Source organism: Cydia splendana, chromosome 9 (assembly GCF_910591565.1).
Source record: "Cydia splendana chromosome 9, ilCydSple1.2, whole genome shotgun sequence".
NCBI lineage: Eukaryota > Metazoa > Arthropoda > Insecta > Lepidoptera > Tortricidae > Cydia > Cydia splendana.
In genome coordinates this window covers 11,630,643-11,655,312 of record NC_085968.1, presented here as the reverse complement: position 1 = coordinate 11,655,312, position 24,670 = coordinate 11,630,643, and the positions used below count along the sequence as shown (strand labels likewise).

The 24,670-nt window shown below is 37.1% G+C and overlaps 1 protein-coding gene and 1 long non-coding RNA gene across 2 annotated transcripts; both read left to right on the top strand.

Annotated features, from left to right (window-relative positions):
- The first annotated feature begins 328 nt into the window (after nt 1–328).
- On the top strand, nt 329–24,642 carry LOC134793576 (27 kDa glycoprotein-like). Its single transcript, XM_063765185.1, has 7 exons — nt 329–796; nt 6,283–6,404; nt 8,733–8,845; nt 10,967–11,121; nt 21,018–21,175; nt 22,379–22,510; nt 24,472–24,642. Exons 1-7 carry the CDS (start codon nt 742–744, stop codon nt 24,574–24,576), a joined length of 840 nt encoding a protein of 279 aa, XP_063621255.1. The 5' UTR covers nt 329–741; the 3' UTR covers nt 24,577–24,642.
- LOC134794002 (uncharacterized) lies at nt 22,844–23,702 on the top strand. The gene is made up of 2 exons (XR_010144612.1): nt 22,844–23,109; nt 23,482–23,702. It is a non-coding gene; the product is annotated as an uncharacterized LOC134794002 (long non-coding RNA).
- Nucleotides 24,643–24,670: the final 28 nt, after the last annotated feature.

Sequence of the window (24,670 nt, the reverse complement as noted above, 5' to 3'; positions counted from 1 at the left end):
TATCCTACAACTTCCTTATTTAATTAAAAGTTTGAGTGTAATTTATATTAAATTTCTAATAACGAAGTGGATTCTGAAAACATGCATTGGGTTTTAAAGGATATTTTAAATTCTAGTTTCCTATTTAAAGTACCTACTACAAGGATCATGCTTAAAATAGGTACTGGTTAACACATTTGATCTATACAGGGTGGGAATGAGTGAGGGTCTCCCCAGATATATCGACGCGCTTTCGGCAAAAGCCGATAGGGAAAAGCTTTATGTCTGCGCAATAAGTTGTGTATTTCGCGGTAGTTACCTTCTTATAAAATGTAATAAATATCTAACAGTATAACGTTCAGGTATATAACATCGATAACAGACATGTCGATATTTCATTTTGTCAATCACTTTATTTTGCCACAAAAACTTCTATGTCTGCTTATGAATATTATAAGAGTTCACAGCACAAGGAAAAACTTGAGCAGCTGTCTCACTCACTAAGTAACGCCATATCTTTTTTTTTTAACGAACTGGTTTGAAGATTTTTTGGTTTTATTTTTTATCTGGTCAGCGCCTCATCCCAAAGTGAAAACGCGAATTATTATCACCTGTTATCACTTGAATGAGATAGAAGTGTGTGTGTGTGAATACAAACTTACTTGGTTTTGTAGCAGTATTGTGGTGTTTATAACGTGCTCCGCAAGAGTAGGGCTCCAGTTGCAGATGCATATTTGGCACTTGAAACGTTCTCGGAGGTGAATGTGGGGCTTCGATATGTTGTGGAAATTTCTAGTTGTTGCTTCTCTAGCTTTGGGTGAGTACAAAAAAGCTTATTTCGTAAAAATACGAATGCAACATTTTTATTTTATTCACCCATGTAAGTTATTTAAAGAGCTGTTATTTTTTCTTAAATATTAAATGTTTATTTTCTTAACTTTAAACTACTTATATGTATAATTATAAATGTTTATACGTTTATTATTTGTGTGCTTAATAAACTATATAGGTACCATTATCCTATTATCCAGATTTTTTTTCTTTTTTTTAACCGACTTCAATTTCATAGAAGGAGGAGGTTCTGTATTCGGTTGTGGCTATTTTTTTTTTTTTCTATGTACGTTCACCGATTACTCCGACATCCGTAGTCCGATTTGAGTAATTCTTTTTTTGTTTGAAAGGAGCTACCTCCGAGTTGGTCCCATTTTAATTTGGTTCTGTTCTGATGATGGGATCCATGAGGAATTGAGGGAACTCCTCAATTTTTAAAGGCACATGCATGGTGTTTTGGGCGTTTTCTTAAGCAACTCGAGCATTTTCTCTCGAAAACCACTAATTTGATGAAGTAGACCTGATGATGATGATTATTTTGATGATAATGATGATGATTTCTTTAAATGTAAATATGTTCAGCGATTACTCTGGCACCTGTGATCCGATTTGAGTAATTCTTTTTTTGTTTGGAAGAAGTTACCTCCAAGGTGTTTCCGTATTATTTTTGGTTCTGGTCTGATGATGGAATCCATGAGGAATTGAGGGAACTCCTCAATTTTTAAAGGCACGTGTTAAGTGATTTCGGGGTTTTCTAAAGTAACTCGAGCATTTGCTTCCGAAAACCACCAATCTGATGTACTGCAACTGTAGCCTTACCACGAGTTTGACATTGACATATTCGCTAACGTCTTATGCATCTAAATGTAACTTTTTATGCATCTCGCTCACACTAAGGTTAGTACGAGCGAGATGCATAGGAAGTAAGTTACACACATGCTAGCGAATATATCAATGTCAAACTCGTGGTAAGCTGGTAAGGCTACTGATCGGGGGTTAGGGTTAGGAGTTAAGGGGTCAGAGATTAACGGGTCGGGGAATGGCGGTTGAAGGGTTGCTGGTTCAGGATCGAGGGGTTCCTGGATCAGGGGTTGATGTGCTGTGAGGTTGAGTGATCGGGGGGCTGAGGGATTGGGTCAGTGGCGGGGCGGGCGGATGGATTTAGTTGACAGGAATTATAATTTCCCAGACGGACTCGAGACAATTCCTGGTTCAGGGTCGAGGGGTTCCTGGATCAGGGGTTGATGCGCTGTGAGGTTGAGTGATCGGGGCGTTGAGGGATTGGGCCAGTGGCGGGGCGGAGGATGGATTTAGTGTAGTAGTGACAAGAATTATAATTTCCCAGACGGACTCGAGAAAATTCCTGATTACATACATATTTATTAAAGTAATAGGTACACGAATTTAGTGTTAAACATGATCTTGTGTTTCATTCATGCGTCGCGCTCTTACAATGCGTTAAAACTAAAAATGGAAAAATAAAAACTTTTTACAAAAAAAAGCAAACCGACTTCAAAAAGGATGAAATAAAATATTATCCTTTTTGAAGTCTATGCGTTACCAACTGATATGTTTGAAGTCGGTGCTAAGCCAAGTAGTAACAATACCAGTCAAAATAATCAGCTTTATAGCTATAAATCCCATTAGAACTGCACTAATAACTATTACAAATGTGTAAGTAATTTTGTCTGCCTCTTTGTCGCCTTTTCATGGCTAAACAACTGAACCGCTTTAGGTGAAATTTGGCAAGAAGGTAAATTTCTTAAATTGTTTTATATTTTGAAATGTAGTCCTCTGGATAAGGGACGGGAAATTACTCAGTCCCAATCTCACACTTGCGTGCTATAGACTGTTCGAGCATTAGTAAGAAATGCTCTTTAAAAAAACCGACGAAAAAAAAATGCATTGGATTTCCACTAATGTGCCGACAAACATGGTACAGACTGCGCCAAGAAGGTTTGATCGTGTGTTCTGAGGTGTGTTCTTAGATACAATCGACGTCAAAGATATATTTACACTTTTGCACCTTACTCCTTTGTAATAAGGCGAAAAGTGTAAACATATTTTTAACGTCGATTGTACCTACAGAAAGTACGTTCATTGTCGTCGTGTAAGGCAATCCAACGTAGGTACATCCTTATCGAATCGCACCAAAATCATGGTATGCTTCAAAATTTGGCTTGGCACCGACTTCAAACATATCAGTTGGTAACGCATAGACTTCAAAAAGGATAATATTTTATTTCATCCTTTTTGAAGTCGGTTTGCTTTTTTTTGTAAAAAGTTTTTATATAATACTAAATTACGTATGTACTACATATATTAATTTAAGTATGTTAAAATAAGAGAGAAATGAATAGAATAGTGTAATAATAAACAGTGTAATTACTTCTCTCTGACAACTGCAAAGTAATCATCATTAATCAATCATTCACCAAACATGAAATGTTGTAATTTTATTGTAATTCTACGCCAATTTTTATATCAAGCAAGTATGTATTATCACATTTGCATCTTATTCGAGTGTTTCAACCGTTTTAGAATCGCAGCTACCTACATGTTATTTAATGCTGCACACTGGTTTAAGGATGACTCATGCTAGACTGGGCCGACCCAGGGCCGAGGCGTCCAAAATGTAATTTTCTATGACGGCTGATCGCTGGTCGTGGTGCTTTCCATAGTGTGACGTCCAGGCTCCGTTGTGTACTGGGTGATCAAATGAAACAACTGTTATTGCTCGTGCACTCCGCCAGCCACCCGCACGCCATGACACTTCTCCACGGAGTGAAGCTAGCGGGTAGTTGCGTCGTACTGTTTATTGTGTAATCGTCACACATAGAAAACGAAGCGCCGGAAGCTCCGGCCCGGCCCCGGCTCGGTCTAGCGTGAGTCATCCTTAATACACCAACATTTCTGCAATAAATATATGCACTTTAGTAGGTATTCAAAATAATCACTCGACATAACAACAACTAGAGTAGGTAACTTTTAGTTGAGCTGATAACTTATTATTCGTCCTTATTATTCAAACATAAAATATAATTAATGCTCATTATCTTAAACTTATCTGCTTTGTCTGAAGGTTGAGTGCTAGAGAATGCTCATATAACACTGAGTTCGCCTGTTTCTATGCTATAAAGATTAATTAAACAAATGGGTAAAAGCGTACATTTTGTACCTACATGTAAAAATATGTTCCGACTGATGAGCTGGTGATATATATTTCGCCTACCACCGCAAACCAAGCAACTACCGTAGCGTATGGATCAACTCCAGGGGTATCGGGACCTATTACAGGAGAGAAAAACACGCATAACCGCGCAAGTTCTCCTAAAGGCCCCTGTACACAATGGGCCAGCGCCGGCCACTCCAAGGGACGCATTTATGCGTGAGAGGGAGCAAGTGATATTGCTATCTCATTCTACCGCATGGTTTAGTAAATAAGAACTCTATATTAAGCACGTTTCAATATTAAAGAAAAAATTATTTTCAGTTTCAGGTAAGTAGATGGTATAGTCAGACCGTGAAAAGTCTGCAGCGGATTTGATAGCCCCCGCAGTGCAAGTGTCATTTTAAACGTCAAACTTCTATGAAATTATGACGTATAAATATAGATGGTCAAGCAAATCTTGTCAGTAGAAAAAGGCGCGAAATTCAAATTTTCTATGAGACGATGTCCCTTCGCGCCTACATTTTTCAAATTTGCCGCCTTTTTCTACTGACAAGATCTGCTTGACCAACATAACACGTACACTGCGTGGGCTATCAAATCCGCTGCAGACTTTTCTTGGTGCGACTCTAAAAAGAAAAATAAACTAACTTATCTATAAAATAAAACTAAATAAAAACTAATACTAAATAAAATTAAAATACGCCTAAGAAATTGGGCCCCTTTGGCATGGTGCCGAGGACGTCGGCAGCGTTTCCCCGCTGTATTGCGATGGTAATATAATATAATGGCGGGGTAATTTTTATACTGGTCTATTGTCGTTCATAAGTTGCCGATGAAGAACAGCGATGAAAACTTTGAGAGCAGTACCTATATTTGCTTTTTACATTAATTATCTACATACCTATGTTGACTTACGAAATTTCACGTGGAGCGTGACACGGTACCACTTTACTTTTTAAAATAACTTCTAAAATATTACTTATTGTACGATGTCTATCTTTATAACGATTTAACGGTACTTATATTTTTCATAGAAATTAACCGGTAGGTATTCAATTTTGGTATCACGGTTGTTTATGTATATTTTCACATTTTATGCTCTAGAGCATAAAAGTAAAATTTTCTTCTAAGACTAAGGTAATCGGTCTCAACACCCAAACAGTTAAAACATATTGTTATATTATTTTATTTTTGCTACAATTTATGGCAGAAAACCAAGCGTCTGAAACTCTGATCAAATGTTGAAAATTTAAAAAAAAATTTAAAAAGTCAGTTGGCGGGAATTGGTTATGTACAGGGTGGCCAAATAAGAGGTAAACACTTTATTTTTAAAATTTTATTCTATAAAACATAAAAAATATTAAGTATTCCTTGTTAAATATAATATGTAGGGTCAGCAATTACACATGGAAAATAATGTCAGACAAATGTCCACCTCTAGCAGCATGGCAGATGCGAACCCTTTTCATCGCGTTTTTCATCACTTTTTCACAAATTTCTGGCGTTATCTCAGCGACAGTGTTTCGAATATTTTGTTTTAATTGCTGAAGGTTCGTTGGCCTATTAGCATAGACACTACGTCCCTTTAGATAGCCCCACAGAAAAAAGTCAGGAGCTGTTAAATCAGTCGATCTTGAGGGCCAGTCAATGTCACCGTTTCTCGAAATTAATCGACCGGGAAACGTTATTTTTAAGGTTTCTATTGTAACTCGTGCCGTGTGACACGTTGTTCCGTCGTAAAACGCTCCATAATAAATTTGCCGTATCTACACAAACTAATTTTCATGCAATAACTGTCATATTTACCGCCAAAAATATAAAAAATAAAATGGCGGCAAAAAAAAGTTGTATACCTCTAAGTTGGCCACCCTGTATTATGTTCTTTCGCTTTACGACAATTTCGTAGTGTAAATTGCCGTGAAAAATATAATTTATTTTCCTCGCAATCGAAGTGAAAAGCAGAGTGTACAACAAGGGCATAAATGTCAATTTTTACCCTCGTCTACTATATTTTGGTCTTCGCCTCGCTCAGACCAAAAAATTGCCTCGGGTAAAAATGGGCCACTTTATGCCCTTGTTGTACAATCTACTATTTTGCACTTAATTTAGCTAATCTGCTCAATCATTATCCTTACCTAAATACTATTCTATAATAAGTATCAAATAAATATTGTGAATGCTATGAGATATTTTAATTTTTTGTTATACCGGTAACGGCAATGCAGTCGACAGCAATCCTGCGCTGTCGTAACTGGAATTTAACTTATAGGAGCGATCCCTAAAATTGCATTTATTAACAGGAGTATTTGGCCGCTCCACGGTCGATGGTCCTGACAATGCACCTTTTGATGAGTACACTCAACTAGTGATTAAGGAATATTGCAATGTCACTCATGCCGAAGACAAGGTGTCAGAAGTCAAGGTAAGTTCAAAAGTAAGAAGGTAAAAGTCGTATTGTTTGACGCACTGAGATCACATTCCGTTTGTCACCGCTATTCCATATCCTAGCAATTGAGATTAAGCCAGTGGTACATACGGTATTTATTACAGATTATTTCCTAGGCTTACTTAAGTTTTTATAGATAAAATTAAAAATATTTCTCTACAGAACCATCCAACCAGTTCTATGCAAAAAAATTGTACATAGTTAAGCACCTGTAATTAAAGTTTATTGATTCCATTGTGTTACGGCAGTTAAGCCATTTCTATTTAAGTTACATGCATGAAAGTGTGTTAGCGTGTGCTATAGTTATATGTGTACGAATTAAGTACCTACAATAAATACAATACAATACAATTTACATAGGTAATTTTCGTAACACATTGAATCAATTAAGTTAAGACTAATCACAGCTTCTTAACTGCGCTTAATTACGTACAATTTTTTTTGGAACGAACTTACAATTTCAAACTTCAGTGCTTTCAAGATAGAGCATTTAATACGCTTAACCCCTCGTATGCAGCCTGTCAAACTTGATCATTGAAAAAGTGACCTTGATTAAAAAAAGTTTTAAATTCACACGCACGGATTCGGGTCTAAGCGTGGGGTTACTAAGGCGCCATTCAATATCTTGCCTTATAGACGGTCACACACTAAATTACACCAAAATTGCCCGTTTAGGATAAAATGTCATGTATGCGGCCTCCTAATATAACGTATGTAGTATATTTATTCGTAATATATGTAGATTATAAAACAGATATCATCGTGGAAATATAACTTAATCTGTTCGAGATCCTGAAAACGGTGAAAAATAGGGATACTACTCCTAAAAATACGTGTGATACCTCATTAGATTCGTCATGATGCCTAGAAAAATGTATTCGAAGCGTGTATTAGCACACAAAAAATATCAAAAGTTATAAGCAAAAAAAGGGGAAATAAAGTAGATATATTTTATTTCCCCAACATCTCAAAAAGTATTCATATTTAAGAAACGGAAATTAATATTATAAAAAAGGAGGATATTTCCAATAAAACATTCCATACTTGCACAACTGTATCTTCATTATTTATACTTTTTATTCAAAGCTGAACACAGTCCTCCGCGCGTCATTTTCTGGACATGCGCGCGGCGTGAAAAAGCAAAGTCGTAACATTAAATATAATTTTAAAGGTCCATGGGGTCCCAGCGCGCATAAGTTGTTCGCAGAAATCGCGAAGCGTCTGGTTGATGTAACTGGTGACCGAAGAGCTGGCGGCTACCTCGCACAACGTATCAGCATTGCGATACAGCGAGGAAATGCCGCCAGCATCCTTGGTACAATGCCTCAAGGGCCTATTTTAGATTTAAGCTAGTTATTAATTTAGTTTAGTAGTACCACTGTATATATATTGTATGTAAATAAATGATTTTAATCAATTTTAAAGGTATTAAATATTCATTAAAAAAATGGTGTAATTAACACATTTCAACAAATGTACTTCTTGTAGAAATTTATATTAAAATTATTTTTTCAACAAGTTAGGCAATTGTTAATTAGCAAAATTTTCTCAAACTTCCTTCTTTATTGAAAACGAAAAAAAATGTATAAATAACTATCATGTTATTCTAAAACTTATTTTAAGCAAAGTATTAACTTTATAAATTTGTTTATAATGTGATCTTATTAAGCATTTCAATAAAATTTAAGCGACAACATATAACTTTTACAAGTTTCAATAAAGAAGGAAGTTTGAGAACATTTTGTTAATTAACAATTGCCTAAATTGTTGGAAAAATAACTTTAAGATAAATTTCTACAAGAATAACATTTGTTGACATGTTTTAAATACGTCATATTTAAAAAAAAAATTATTCCTTTAAAATTATATTTAATGTTACGACGTCGCTTTTTCACGCCGCGCGCGTGTCCCGAAAATGAGGCGCGGGGCTGTGGTCAGCGTTGAATAAAAAGTATAAATAATGGAGATACAGTTCTGCAAGTATGGAATGTTTTGTTGAAAATATCCTCCTCTTTTATAATATTAATTTCCGTTTCTTAAATATGAATACTTTTTGAGATATTGGGGAAATAAAAAATATCTACTTTTTTCCCCCTTTTTTTGCTTATAACTTTTGATATTTTTTGTGTGCTAATACACGCTTCGAATACATTTTTCTAGGCATAATAACGAATCTAATGACGTAACACACGTATTTTTAGGAGTAGTATCTCTATTTTTCACCGTTTTCAGGATCTCGAACAGACTAACTTATGAAATAATATATGTTTTCTTTGTCAAACCGTACATGTGTTTCTATTTCAGTCTGCAATGATAACATTGGACAAGTGTTTGAACGGCGTGATCGATTTTGAAACTTTCGCGAAAGAAATGGAAAAGGCGGAGAACAGCGGAGTATATGACGAAGTCATCCAAAAGTAAGTGCAGATTTTACACAATAATGTGATTTTTAAGTACCTAGTAACTTATGCCCAGAAAACCCTCTCCAGAGAAATTCACTGACCGACTATAACAGTTTCAGTCCCAGTTCTCGCAGCCTTATACAAAATAGCAATATAATAAAATTAAGGATAACAAAATCCCTTGTTTTCTTTAAAATATATATACTTATGAGTATGTAAATAACGTAAATATGGGACAAGTCAAACCTAAACCATTCAGGATTATTCAAAAATCCAGCCGATATCAATAAGTAGGTACTGCAAGAGTATTTAAAATATGTTCAACTAGACCTTCCGATTCAAGGTCGACTACTTAATTAGGTACTCATTAATTAATTATTATGGTCGATACAAAAAGTTATTATTTACATCACAATGACCTTGACCGCTTGCGCGAGATAATTTAACACACAAAACAAAACAGTATATGATTAATATTATTATAAAATAAGTAATATACCGTCAGGTGACATCCAAAACTTTTTTTGAAGGTAGAGCAATGATTTATCCAACACAGATTAATATTGTCAATATCTGTGTCGGACCGTTTTGCTTTTTTTGATATTTTTGTTTTTTAAGGCGCTAGAGCCCTTCAAAAATGGCCAAAATGGCCTAATTGACTATGCCGCAATGAGAGGCGTGGCATTCAAAACTGATATCAATTAGCCAAAAAAGCAAAACGCTCCGACACAGATAATTTCATAATCATTTAGCTTTCCAAATTTGGTTACGATTGGTTAAGTTTTGGAGGAGGAAACAGAGGAGTACGAAACCTCGATTTTTGAGATTTTTACGCAGGATTTCTCGCCTTGTCCTTATCGCACTACTTTTAGGTGCCGCTTCCGTTAGCGAGACGGGTATATTTACCTAAAATATTTAAAACACAGCTCCTGTTTCGTCTTAACTAATGAGTTTTGGTTGTCACCTGACGATACAATAATGCTGTATAGCTTTTTACTAACCCCTACTATCAGGGATCGAATACCGGTATTTCGGTACCTATGTCAACAGTAAAACTCCTTTATACCTTTACTTTAAACAAAGTATTTTATTCATAACCTACATGGTTCGTATAAATTAGTGTCATAATTTTTAAAAAAGCTATAACTACAGCGGGAACAATATAGGCCTTTGTCCTTCAGTACATTCATATCGACCAGGATCTGAACCGAAACTCTGAAAACTGATGTAATATTTGAATTTTTAAATACTTAAATTGACCAAACCTTAATTTATATTATTACTATCTGTACATATTATTGTTAATGTTATTATCTGTTTGACAATGTATAATCATTACTGAATAAAGGAATATGAATATGAATATGAATACACCTGCATGAAATTAGGTATTTTTCGAGCAAGTGTGATGAAAATATTATTTTGCAAAGCATTGTATAAGGCAGGGATTGGATTTTCCGGGCAGTCATGCAACGGAGCATTTTTGGCCTGGTTCTGTAGTTTAATGCAGATTTATATAAGAAGTATCACCGCTTATCGATGAAGGAACATAACGCGAGGAACCGGACTAGTCCCAATAAGGCCTTGTTTTCCCTGGTCAGACACATCTTTCCTATGTCCATTCTTGGGATTATCCCCGCTACCGATGCTCCCCTAGTGAGCCGTGGCAAAATGCCGAAACAACGATATAATATTTAAAATGTGAGTACCTAACTCTGTCTATTCGTACCTACTTAAGTAAACCGCTAAACAAATTTTGTATGGAGAACATGTAATTTGGTATGAAGATAGTTTGAGGCCCGGGGAAGAATAAAGGATGACTCACGTTAGAATGGACCTTGTCCGGGCCGGAGCTTCCGGCGCTTCTTCTTCTTCTTCTTTTTTAGGGGCTATATAAGGCTCCAAAGCGACCACTGCGACCATTCCTGATCTATTGTGATCGCCACAGACTACCTACAACTCTCGGTCCAAACCTTACTTTTTTATGAAGTGACAGGTGATCACGTGATGCTTTCCATAGAAAATGATGCGCCGGAAGCTCTAACATGACCATGAGTCATCCTTAAATAATAGTTTTTATCAATCATCATCAGCGTTCAAGCTAGTACTATCATACCCGTAAACACTGTTTTCTAGGTACTGCCCTATAGCTCCGCAGATAAAGGAATGTGTCAGCGAGATGGTCAAAGGAGTGGCTCCATGCCTGCCGGCCGGATTGGACCGTGCCGCGGTGAAGAACGCCAACGCCCTGATCGACTTCGCTTGTGATAATAAAGGTGCAAGGATGACCTGTAAGTACAACCCACCAAAAACATTCTGTAAAAAACTAGCCAAGTCTCGATGGAGCTGCTTGTTTATCTCTAAAAAGTAATGAAATCTAGACAAAGTCGTGCCAAGTCTAAGGTTCCTTACTGCGATTTCTTTATTATTATAGTTAATGTTGTGTGACTTGGCCGTTGAAGGGTACACAAGGGTACAAAACCAGGTGCTCCATGACACCATAGCACCAATCTGTCGCCAGAACCGCTATCCATTGACGGTGGAAAATTGCCACTTGGAAAACGTTGATTCAATAACCAGTCAATTGTAGGCTTGATAAAGCTGCGTATTTCAATAATACGTATAGGCGAGCCTGAAACAAACACTTCTTTTTGAAGCGTCAAATCGACCATCGATCTAACATAAAATAGACGTACAGACGGACTTCTATCAATGATTAGAAGCCCGTCTGTACTGGAAATAATTTTTTATACTGTATGTTTGGTGTCATGGAGCACCTGGTTTTGTACCCTTGTGTACCCTTCAACGGCCAAGTCACACAACATTAACTATAATAATAAAGAAATCGCAGTAAGGAACCTTAGACTTGGCACGACTTTGTCTAGATTTCATTACTTTTTAGAGATAAACAAGCAGCTCCATCGAGACTTGGCTAGTTTTTTACAGAATGTTTTTGGTGGGATTTCACTTCTTTTTGTAGAAACGTGGGCATATTGATTTATTTTATTAGATTTTCTTATTTGACACATTTTTTTTCCTTTTAGGAGTAGTTTTTTTATTACCATATCTCTAAAGGCTCTGTCACACATGAGCGTTTTCAAAGCGCAGCGTGAGCGGGGCACGATGCGAGCGTGACGCGAGCGCGTGGCGCTCGCGATCTGCGCTTGGACGCAGCGGCCCGCCGGCGCGCTGCGCGCGCGACCCGCTTTGATCACGCCCGCGCAGTCACACACAACACAGCGCGTGTTGCGAGCGGTCACTCGATTACTGAACGTTGGACGTTGGAAAGCATGATCATGGACGTTGAATAGTTTCACGAGCGTTTTGTAGCCTGCAGCTAGGGTTGCCAGATGGTCGGGATTTGGCGGGATTCTCCCGATTTTTAGCATGTGTTCCCGATTCCCGACAAAGTGAAAATTGTCCCGAAAAACAGCTTCACGTTATAAAATAATAATTTCAATTTCCGAACTGTCGTCGAGCGAGCGAGCGACCCGCGTCGAGCCGCTCGCCGTCGCGATTTTTTTTTTGTTTGCTCAAGTACTCAAAGAATTTATTATATAAAAACGTCTATGGGCAGAACAGCTGCCGTAGTGCCAATAATGTAAAATATCGTTATTTTTAATACAATTACTTTAATTTGAATGTTTTTTTTTCCCCGCCTTAAGTACCAAAATCCCGAAAAAAATATATTTTTTCCCGATAATAGCGCTTTTCGATCTGGCAACCCTACCTGCAGCAGTATATTGCGACAATACTGCCGACTGCATTACTGCAGCAAATGTCAAATACGATGATGCTGACCGAATTTTTGATATTTACCTCAGTAATTCAGTCGGCAGTAGTGCATGCTGCAATCGTGCTGCAGTATAGCTGCCGACTGCATTACTGCCAAAAATGTCAAAGTTGATGTATTTTTAACCGCCTTAAAATAAAGGTTCTCAGTTTGACCCGTATGTATGTTTGTTCGCGATTATCTCTCGTTTGGCTGAACCGATTTTGATGCGGTTTTCAGAAAAGTGTTTGTTACATTCTGGTAAAGATTTAGTATACATAGATCTGAGCTGATGCTGAACCCTGGTTGTACCTAGTGGAACTCAGGTTTGGTGCAACATAAGCCCACGCTATTTTGGTCATCCGTCACATCTTGATGAGCACTTGGGAGAGCAGTGCCTTAGACAGAGCTGATGCTGAACCCTGGCTGTACCTAGTGGAACTCAGGTTTGGTACAACATAAGCCCACGCTATTTTGGTCATCCGTCACATCTTGATGAGCACTTGGGAGAGCAGTACCCAAGATAGAGCTGATGCTGAACCCTGGCTGTACCTAGTGGAACTCAGGTTTGGTGCAACATAGGCACACTTTGTTTTGGTTAACCGACTTGTCGTCGTGTGCCTGTTGCAGAGTTCCACTAGGCGGTCATCAAGATGTAACGGATGACCAAAATAGCGTGGGGCTATGTTGCACCAAACCTAAGTTCCACTAGGTACAGCCAGGGTTCAGCATCAGTTCTATTTCAGGTACTGCTCTCCCAAGTGCTCATCAACATATGATGGATGACCAAACTAGCGTTGGCCTATGTTACACCAAACCTAAGTTCCAGTAGGTACAGCCAGGGTTCAGCATTAGCTCTATCTTAGGTACTGCTCTCCCAAGTGCTTATCAAGATGTGACGGATGACCAAAATAGCGTTGGCCTATGTTGCACCAAACCTGAGTTCCACTAGGTACAGCTAGCGTTCAGCATCAGCTCTATTTCAGGTACTGCTCTCCCAAGTGCTCATCAAGATGTGACGGATGACCAAAATAGCGTGGGCCTATGTTGCACCAAACCTGAGTTCCAGTAGGTACAGTCAGGGTTCAGCATCAGTTCTATCTTGGGTACTGCGTTCCCAAGTGCTCATCAAGATGTAACGGATGACCAAAATAGCGTGGGCCTATGTTGCACCAAACCTGAGTTCCACTAGGTACAGCCAGGGTTCAGCATCAGCTCTATCTTGGGCACTGCTCTCCCAAGTGCTCATCAAGATGTGACGGATGACCACAATAGCGTGGGCGTATGTTGCACCAAACCTGAGTTCCACTAGGTACAGCCAGGGTTCAGCATCAGCTCCATCTTGGGTACTTTTCTCCCAAAGGCTCATCAAGGTTTGTCGGATGACCAAAACAGTGTGTGCATATGTTGCACCAAGCCTGAGTTCCACTAGGTACAGCCAGGGTTCAGCATCAGCTCCATCTTGGGTACTACTTTCCCAAAGGCTCATCAGGCGTGTCGGATGGCCAAAACAGTGTGTACATATGTTGCACCAAGCAAAACGCCTATGTCTGACGAAGCCTTAATACAGCTGAGACCAGCTGAGGGTTCTTCATCAGATACTTCAGACCTTCGATTGTTGACATCAAATGAAGCGGCCCACCAATTTGATTATTTTTTGTAAAGGCGGTATGTCGATCTCCAATAGTTTGGTTGGGCTCTTGTGTTTTCTAATCAGGGTCACCAGGTACTCCAGATCTTCGATTATCCTAGTTTTTATAGTTTTCCCTTTATGTGGCCATTAAACCCTAACTCTGTACCAAATTTCAGCTCTCTGAGTTTATGGGAAGTACTAGTTCTATTCTGATGATCATAAGTGAGTGAGTGTGTGTCATAAATGCCAAACTTTGCTTTCGCTTAACTTCGGAACTAAATGACCTACAGACTTGAAATTTTGGATTTTAAGTATGTGATTATAGCTTACTGGATGACGAAAATTTCTGCGTTCTGGTCTTATCCAGAGGTTCTCAAATAGGGACCTGAAAATGCGGCGAAATGGTTCCAGTAAAGGATGGTACGGCAGTGTTTGCTTCGCGCTCGACTTGGCGGGGGCACTGCCGTGCCCCCCGATACAATACAATACAAATACTCTTGCACACCAATAAAAGAAGACAATACAAAAGAAAACAGAAATACAAGGAGAGTGTGACGTTTATACAATAAAAGTGCAATGCGAACTACCTGCAAGTCGACATTCTGTTGTCAACTGTCATGGCGTACAGGCGGGTCGCGGAGCACACCTGACTGACCAACTGAGTTTTATTTATCACCTTGTAATACAACAGAATCTAGACGTCACAATGGCGACGAGGATAAAGAACGTAAGAAAAAACAAAAAAATCGATGTAGTTGCTAAATAACCGACAAAAAGTTATCAGTTTGAAATTATTTTTTCAATATAAGGGAGGGAGACGAATGACCCAAATAGCACAGGTATGATGGACCCATTGTGGACTTAATTTATAGCTCTGAGCACATAAACATCTTTATAAGGTACACTTCTGGTATTTAAACTATATTTTGATCGAGAAAAGAACTATTTTTACGCTAATATTATTACTATAGGGCACATTTCAACGTCTTATTCAGTTTAAATACTATTTAATGCTTTTACCTTTCCAAAAAACGGGTCGGTGAACAGAAATTAAGCCAAATACAGTAAAATAAGTTATTATAAAATAGAAATAAAACTTTTATAGCGACTGTGTATTTAAGGAAGCGTGTAAAACTATAATTAAGTTATACGTATAATAAATAAACTGTCGCGCATATTGCTGTGTAGTGCTGAATATGTCTGTTCACCGGTTATTTACTACAGGTAAGTAAGTATACCCACGTGGTGCTGTCTGCGTTAACGGTTGTTGAAACAATATCTGGGTGCGCTGTAGTTTATTATTAGCTCACAAATGTATCAAATTAACGACAAATGCTTAATAATAGTTCACATAATAGGGTTAACACTTTTAACCAGAAGTTATCTACCTAAATAAATAATAAGTGTACGCTTTATTTAGCGTCAGACTCAATAAAAATCAACAGATCATCTGCTATACAACATGGTGCTACTTAGCTTACGTGTGCTAGTTAGATATGCATTTAAATTATTTAACCAAATCAGCATAATATTATCTGGGTCTTGTTTCTATAATGCAAAAGGAAAAATAAGTAAACAAACTGATACTGTCGGTGAAATTTGTCGTAAAGCTTAAGCTTAATACGAGTATTCTCCAAAAATGGAATACTTTTATGGTTGTAAATGTTGTTGTGTTAATATTGCACTCACCCTCCTGGGGCCCAGCCATACAAGGAAAAAGTCTGAAATTTGCTATTGAAATTTGAATCTATAGTGTAGGATTCAGGGTTGATTTTGTTTTGTTTAAAATGGAACTAAGCAAAACAGATGCAACTCTGCTTCAATTAAACATTAGGTTGTGTCGCTAAGGAGCAAAATGTCATGGTTACGGCGACGGCGAACATTGAATCCTGAACGAAGCGAGGTATTAAAATGGAATACTGAGCGTAGTGAGGGATTCAAGTGTTAACGCCCAAAGTGAAAATAATTTTGCTACCATGTGACCCATACTGCTTTTCACATCACATAATATATGTATAAGGAAATAGAAAATAAAAATAAGTTAGTTTAAAGAGTCTAAAGAGTCTAAAGAGTCTAAAGAGTCTAAAGAGTCTAAAGAGTCTAAAGAGTCTAAAGAGTCTAAAGAGTCTAAAGAGTCTAAAGAGTCTAAAGAGTCTAAAGAGTCTAAAGAGTCTAAAGAGTCTAAAGAGTCTAAAGAGTCTAAAGAGTCTAAAGAGTCTAAAGAGTCTAAAGAGTCTAAATAGTCTAAAAAGTCTAAAGAGTCTAAAGAGTCTAAAGAGTCTAAAGAGTCTAAATAGTCTAAAGAGTCTAAAGCGTTTAAAGAGTCTAAATAGTCTAAAGAGTCTAAAGAGTCTAAAGAGTCTAAGGAGTAAATAGTCTAAAGAGCCTAAAGAGACTAAATAGTCTAAATAGTCTAGAGTCTAAAGAGTCTAAATAGTCTAAAGAGTCTAAAGAGTCTAAAGAGTCTAAAGAGTCTAAAGAGTCTCAAGAGATTAAAGAGTAAAGAGTCTAAATAGTCTAAAAAGTAAAGTGTCTAAATAGTCTTAATAGTCTAAAGAGTCTTAAGGAGACTACAGAATCTAAGTTAGAGTCTAAAGATTGTAAGAGTTTAAATAGTCTAAAGAAGTCTAAAGGGTCTAAGAGTCTTGAGAGTCTGAAGAATCTAGAGTCGTACATGTGTGCAGTAAACAGATATTGTTGAAAATAATTATAATAAAAAAAAACATTTTCCGAATAAATGTAAAAAAATCCTCCACCGAACTAAGAAAGTACCTACTACAGCTGGTAGGACCGTGGGCCTTGGGAAGGTATGGCTATGCTTAATAATTCTGCCGCGCCAGCAATGATTGCGCGGTGATCGATTACATTTGGAAACTCATGAAATGCTTACCTTGTCCTCCTTAAATAAGTTCTTTATTTTAATTATTTAAACGAGTTTTCAAATGCAAGTACCGCGGTTATGGTGGTGGGGCGGGTTTGCTGATGCCGACTATGGTGTATTTAAAATAACTAACTAGACATTGACACAACCTTGCCTATAAATATGAAAACTAGAAAAGTCGAGTTTCATAGGCTGAAAAGACAATGGTATTAATGTATAGTTTATGCAAGATACGAGTTCCGTATAAATAAATACCTACAATTGGAGTGAAGACTCCGTGAGTGGAACCTAAGTCCGAATAAGGAAATACCATTGGAGTGAAAACTCCGCGAGTGCTGCATGGGATATCGGCCCATGTAGTGCAAATGATAAGTTCTTCAGAATTAAAAATAAATATAGCTCAGGAAAAATTCCATAAAATTTAAATTGTTAGTAATATGTGACTATAATTAACGTTAAGGAGTGAAACTCAGGTTATTGTCACAAAGACTCGTTGAACTTTAATGTATGTCTTGGGGTCCAATCCTATGTATATGTGTCTACCTGTTCTGTTTGTTACACGTTAGGTTACTTCGATAACTCCTTAAGTACAGAAACTCGGTAGTTAGAAGGTACTTACCTAACGCACATGTTCCGTGCTTACTTACGGATAGTATTACAATGATGTCTTAATTGTCCGCTTTAGAATGTGCCTGAGTGTCGTGTGCCTGCTATCTGCGAGCACTCTTCCAAGTACGCACGTTTCAGAAGCTAGCGTAATGGACATTTTTAAAGTTGCTGTCGACAAATTATAAGAATACTTTTCGCAAAAACAGAGTTTGTATGAACGATTCGTGTTTCGACTGATGCAACAAGAATTGTACTTTGGAAATTTCTAATCTAATCTATTCCTAATGATTCTAAATGTGATTTCAATGCGGAAAATTGAGCCTCCGCCGATCTAAAGGAAAATATTGAATCTAGGGGTTTCAGTTACAATAAACAAGTGATTATGGGAACAAATTTGATAAAATGTTAGGAGGCAACTGAAAGAGTTTTTGGGCAAACATAACAAACAGGTAGACAGGATTGCGATAATGGCGCCGCCTTCCCCCTAAAAGATAAAATGTGCCGGCATGTGATAAATGTGCCTACAAAGGCCAATTCAAAATGCAAAGCTGCACTAGGACTAAATGAGTACCGATAAAAGTCGACGGGCCGACTAAATTAAAGTCCAAAAATAAATAAATTACCTAAAGCCAATCAACTAATTTTAGTGCCAAAAGAACACAATAGTAATTCTATAAATTTACAATCAGGTGAAAGGTCAATTTAAGGTAAATAAATAGACGCTGGGTCCGTCACAATGCCACACATTGTGTAGGTATCTAAAGTAAATGCTGGAAAAAATACAAAGTACCAATCAGTGACGATGCGTGAAACCTTGCACTCCCACTGCGCTACTTTATATATGACTTGTTCCTAATAGTGAAAACATACACATACGAACATAGTAACCAAATCCGTAAAATGGACGGCCAAGCGATGGCGTCAATATCGGACAGTTACCCAGATAGATATGAGTTTTAATTAAGTGTAATAAAAAGGCACGTTAGTGGGAAATTTATACTGTGTACGTATAAAAACGTAAGGACCAGACGTGATCTTGATTGCACCAAATTGCAGTTTGCCTAGTTGAGGTTGAAACTAACAAAATCAAACAAACCTTGTAAATTGAGGTTGCAGATCGAGCCTCTATATTTGCAAGAGTACATATATATTATCAAAGAGTTATTTACTTAAGTCGTTGTTTAATTATCGTACAGGTACTAAGTACCAAGTATGAACTAAAACCCAAAATGGCGCAGTGTTTTATTAAAGCAACGGAATAATAATAAAGTAAATCTTCGAACAATGTAGTCGGTGAAACCGTGTTCATGGTAATGAAATTCCATTGGTTCCTTGTAAAATATACATAATTAGAGTTAAACAATATATGCCACCATCAAAATGAACATACATAGGTGCTAGTTTTGCTCTATAATATATCTGTAAGTAATTGAACCTAAGGGAAGCAAAATGTCTATAAAAAAAATTATTAATGTGACTGTAACCATGGTCAAATTAAGGCTGTGTATATTGTAGTCAAGGGCTATTGTAGACTATAGTCAAGGCTAAAATCAACTTCCAATTGTAAGCAGGGATTAAAGTTGTTTTCATAACATAAATAATATCATTCATTGTATAAGTAACATTAAGTTGCTAGATTAACAGTACAGTCGATATACCATACTTGAATATAATTGAGGTCAATACTGTATTCAGCAAGTATTATAATTAAAAAACGGTAATAAAATAATGTATCCAATGCAATTTATAATAATAACGGTCAAATATGTAGGTACCTACATCATTTTACCCGAGTAATAGAAATCTATTTGTATAGATCATGGTTTGCGTAAATAACATACCAGTAAACAAGTAAAACTAATTAGGTTGTGATATCTGGTATGACTTTTTACCTTACTTAACATTGGACCATTTACGTATATTATAAATTGCATTATATCTATATATTATACTATATTACCTATCAAACAGCCAAGTAAAACTGAGGAAATCAGTTGTTGCCAATAAATAATGTACATGTACGAGATGTTATTGGAAAGCGACCTGTATGTTACAATTTTATTGGAAATTCACGAAATAGGTATTAATTGTGTGACACGTGTATATAGCTTGAACGCTAATGAAAATACCTAGAAAAGTGTAAGCATCCAAAGAAAATATGTATCAATTAAGTTTAAACTGGTAAGATATTTAAACCTCGAGTTATTATCAATTTGAATAAAAGAAAGCAGACTCGAAATTCAAAACTGAAAAAAGGAGGAGAGAGACTGATATTGTAAAAGTAAAACCATAATTGTATTAAAACACTTTATTACGCTAAACAAGTACATAACAATAAGAGAATAGAATAAATGTGTACAAAGGCGAACTCATCCCTTTAAAGGATCTCTTCCAGCTGACCGCTAAGCAACTGAGAGAGATACTAGGAATAGTGTAAATATTCCAAGGTTATATTGTTAAAAAATGTTTATTGTTGAACTGTTGAGAAATGAATATATCCACACCTCGCCGAGTTTCTTCCGCCGGTTCTTCTCGGGTCTGAGGTTAACGCTGTTTTCCGAACCGGTGGTAGTATGTCGGAATTAGAATCTAAATTAACCTAGCAGTTATAAGATAAACAGATGTGAGATGACTGAACTATTGTTGCATGGCTAACGCATAAAATAAAATAAATAAATCATTATTAAAAGGAAGAGATGTGACGTTTATACAATAAAAGTGCAATGCGAACTACCTGCAAGTCGACATTCTGTTGTCAACTGTCATGGCGTACAGGCGGGTCGCGGAGCACACCTGACTGACCAACTGAGTTTTATTTATCACCTTGTAATACAACAGAATCTAGACGTCACAGAGAGGTAAACAACAGACCTACCTTCCTACCTACCTTCCGACTGAGAGCGCCTATTTCCCCAACTTGAAAATTGACACCTTGACACCTGAGCCTGACACTGACAATTTCCTGTACATTTCTGGTTTTACATTACATGTCCGTCTTTGAGTCACAAAGTGACATATGTGTACCAAATTTCAACTTAATTGGTACAGTCGTTTCGGAGAAATTAGGCTGTGGCAGAGAGACAGACGCACGAGTGATTCTAGAAGGGTTCCGCTTTTTTATTTTGAGGTACGGAACCCTAAAAAAAACGTTAGTCTCTCTAATACTGGTATGAAACAGTAGCTTATCATTTAATTAATGTGTAGGGTAGGGTTAGTCCTGCTCACTTCTCTTGAATCAGCCTATATCATGCTTAGCTAAAATGACTTGATTTTTTTTTCGTGTTTTTTGCAGCATTTATTAAAGAAGATGGGCCACGGTGCATTAGGGATAAGATGTTTTATATTGCATATTGCCAAGATGCCATAACGGCAAACTTCACGAAGTATACAAATAGCTCCGGAGACGGAATATCTGCTATAGCTAGTTCACTGTACACTATATCTGATAAGGTAAGAACGACTCGACAAACCGAACTATACCTCGCGCGTCATATGATGGGCCTATGACAGTTCATTGGTATATGGAATATGCCATGTAAAATGTTTGAAGACATTTTTTGGAGATATAGCACATTAATTCGTTTAGAAAATTAACATTTAAGTAATAAAAATGCGGAGTAAACATATTTCATTAACAATTTTTAAATTAAGCCCAACCAAAAGAGACTTGAAGGAACCAGACCATCAATGCACGGCTACGCTACGGGTACGAAATAAATTTTCGTAGTCCGGACTCTTTTTAACCCTTTGAACGCAACGCGAGGAGGCATATTGTGACTGTGATAGTAGGTTATGAATTTGATCTGGATTTGTTATGGATATGCTCTGTCGGTTTCAAAAATGCCATTTCTGGTTGAAGAAATTTCCGTTGAAAAAACAGCATTGACCTAAGCAGATTTCAAAGTCTGCCGAAATTTGGCACAACAATGGGCTAGTGATCCTTAGTCGTGAGTTCAAGACTCATTAGAGGCAGTGAAATTTTCCACTTGTAATTTAGTTCTAAGGTTAATTATAGCATTGTTTGCAGACGTTTCTGCTTAATACAAAAAATCATATTTTTTTTTAAATATTATTCTCACATTTAAATAGTTTTTTTTAAGTACCTAGTCTGGAGTCTGGTACTTCTGATAGACTTTCCCAAGTGGGTAGCAGACTGGGAGACGAACCAATGTACGAGTAACAGTAATATTGGATACGTACCTAGCTGAGAATTATTTTGGCCCTTTTTACAAGCTTTTATTTAGTTTCACCTGACCGTTGTCTGTAATCAAATCTTGCAAGTTAAATTTGATCCACTTCCCGGTTTCCGATTGAGCTGAAATTTTGCATGCATGTATAAATCAGATGACAATGCAATATTATGGTACCATCGAGCTGATCTGATGATGGAGACAGGAGGTGGCCATAGGAACTTTGTGATGAAACAGCGCAACCTAATTGTGTTAGGGGTTTTTAGAATTGTCTAGATGAGTATTAGTTGTCTGTCGTAAGAAAAGTACAGTCAGCGATAAAAGCTTGTACCAAAAATGAAATTTATGCCAAAAACTTATTTAGTAAGTAAAATGGTTCAAGCGTCCGAACGGTCAAGTCTCTCAAACTCCCTCTGCTTAAACTTACGGAAATCTTGCATACCTAATATTTTTTTAATAACAGGATTGGTGTGTCTTGGTGGACCAGAGCTTGGAGTGTCTGGTGAACGTAGCAAAGAGTTGCCCGAAGCCAGCCATCGGGAAACTGGGCCAGGAGTTCCACAACATCTACTTAGAAAGCCTGTCTTGCCCAGAGGTTAGTACCTATCCTCCTAAGACCCAGAGTCATTTTTGCAGTTTTGAATTTGGAACCTTCTTTTATTCCATTATAGTTTAAAATTCGATTTTAATTTGTTATTTTTAAAGGAACTCAGAATTTAGGAGGCTAAATACCCAGTGCTAATTATTATATTCTGGCATTATTGGCTTGATTAAGGAATTCCAATTTTCAATTTTAGTTTAAGGCATGTATTTCAAACACAATACCTGGGCCGTGTTGCATAATGAACTACAACTAATAATACAAGCGGACCTCCTTAGTTGTAGTTTATTATGTAACACGGCCCTGTATTGTTTTTTAGGGTTTTAGGGTTCCGTAGCCAAATGGCAAAAAACGGAACCCTTATGGATTCGTCATGTCTGTCTGTCTGTCTGTCCGTCCGTATGTCACAGCCACTTTTTTCCGAAACTATACGAACTATATTGTTGAAACTTATTGGTAAGTAGATGTATTCTGTGAACCGCATTAAGATTTTCACACAAAAATAGAAAAAAAAAAACAATAAATTTTGGGGGTTCCCCATACTTAGAACTGAAACTTAAAAATTTTTTTTTCATCAAACCCATACGTGTGGGGTATTTATGGATAGGTCTTCAAAAATAGAATAGAATAGAATAGAATAGAAAAACATTTATTTATGACAAACAAACACAGATGACAAACATGTTGACAAATATACAATTTAGTGCAAAATGCCATAAAAGGGTCACAACTCAGCATGTAGCTGGCAAAGCCAGCGCTGTTCTTCCGTTGTGACCCAGGTGTACGCCGTTCGACGACGAGGCGGTTATGCTTTAATTTACTAAACTAATTAAAAGCTAGAACTATATCTAACACATAAAATTGAAACGAAAACTATTCATACAACTGCAACATTGCGGCAATTTACGTATCCGGAACAGCCCTGACAGCCAAGTGACTGGCCGCCACGCCAAAATGATATTGAGGTTTCTAATATCATTTTTTTCTAAACTGAATAGTTTGCGCGAGAGACACTTCCAAAGTGGTAAAATGTGTGTCGTCGTCCCCCCCCCCCTGTAACTTCTAAAATAAGAGAATGATAAAACTAAAAAAAATATATGATGTACATTACCATGCAAACTTCCACCGAAAATTGGTTTGAACGAGATCTGATCTAGTAAGTAGTTTTTTTTTAATACGTCATAAATCGTAAACCGCAATTTTATTATGTTACTTGCTGCTACGGAACCCTTCATGGGCGAGGCCGACTCGCACTTGGCCGCTTTTTTAAATAAATATATGACTATGACTATAATTTGTAATATTTTCATAGGTAATTTAACATACAATTCGTTGCTACGTGTATTACCTATGGGGCTGTTCATAAATTGCGTCATCTATTTTTGATGATTTTTGACCCCCCCCCCCCCCCCCCCTAAAATCATGCTTCGAATGACCCCGTTTCCTTCTACGTCATGCTACCATCATCCGATGTCCAGACCCCCTCCCCCCCCCCAATTTGAAATAACGTAATTTATGAATAGCCCCTATATAATAGCCATTCGTTACACCGTTTTACATTTTCTAATACCTACCTATAGTACTTGCGGGTGACCAAAATCAGCTGCAAATGGTGTTAAAGGTCTGAAAATCGGCACGATTAATCTTTAGGCCAAAATTCTCATAGCTCAAAAAAAAACGGAAAGGAGTTCTTTTTGTTGTATGGAAAAAATAGAAAAAAATGCCCTTTCATTTAATACCACACACGATAGGTTTCTGAATAAAAGTTTTATTTTTTCCACACAAAAAAAATGACGTCATAACTCCTTTCCGTTTGTTTTTTTTTTTGGTGCTACGGGTCAAATTGATTCAAATGGCCTAAAGATTAATCGTGCCGATTTTCATACCTTTAATACCATTTGCAGCTGATTCCCGAATTTCAGGCTGTACCGCTTTCACTACTAATATTTTTGTAGGTAACGCAACATGCAACAACAGAATTAGTCGCAGGAACTGAAGGAGCAGTAGAGACTACAACTAGAAGCTCCGATGCGGGTAAATATATATCAATCAGCTTATGAAAATAAAACTTCAATTAGAACTTGAGATAGTTTAGTTGAGATTTGGAACAGAGAAAACGAACTGAACATACAGCGTACCTTATTCACTTCAAAT

Excerpts from the sequence above, each read along its gene's own strand:
- LOC134793576 (XM_063765185.1), top strand. The coding sequence starts at position 742 with ATGTGGGGCTTCGATATGTTGTGGAAATTTCTAGTTGTTGCTTCTCTA. Across the intron at positions 8,846-10,966 it reads TATGACGAAGTCATCCAAAA|GTACTGCCCTATAGCTCCGC; the intron begins GTAAGTGCAGAT and ends ACTGTTTTCTAG. Across the intron at positions 11,122-21,017 it reads TAAAGGTGCAAGGATGACCT|CATTTATTAAAGAAGATGGG; the intron begins GTAAGTACAACC and ends TGTTTTTTGCAG.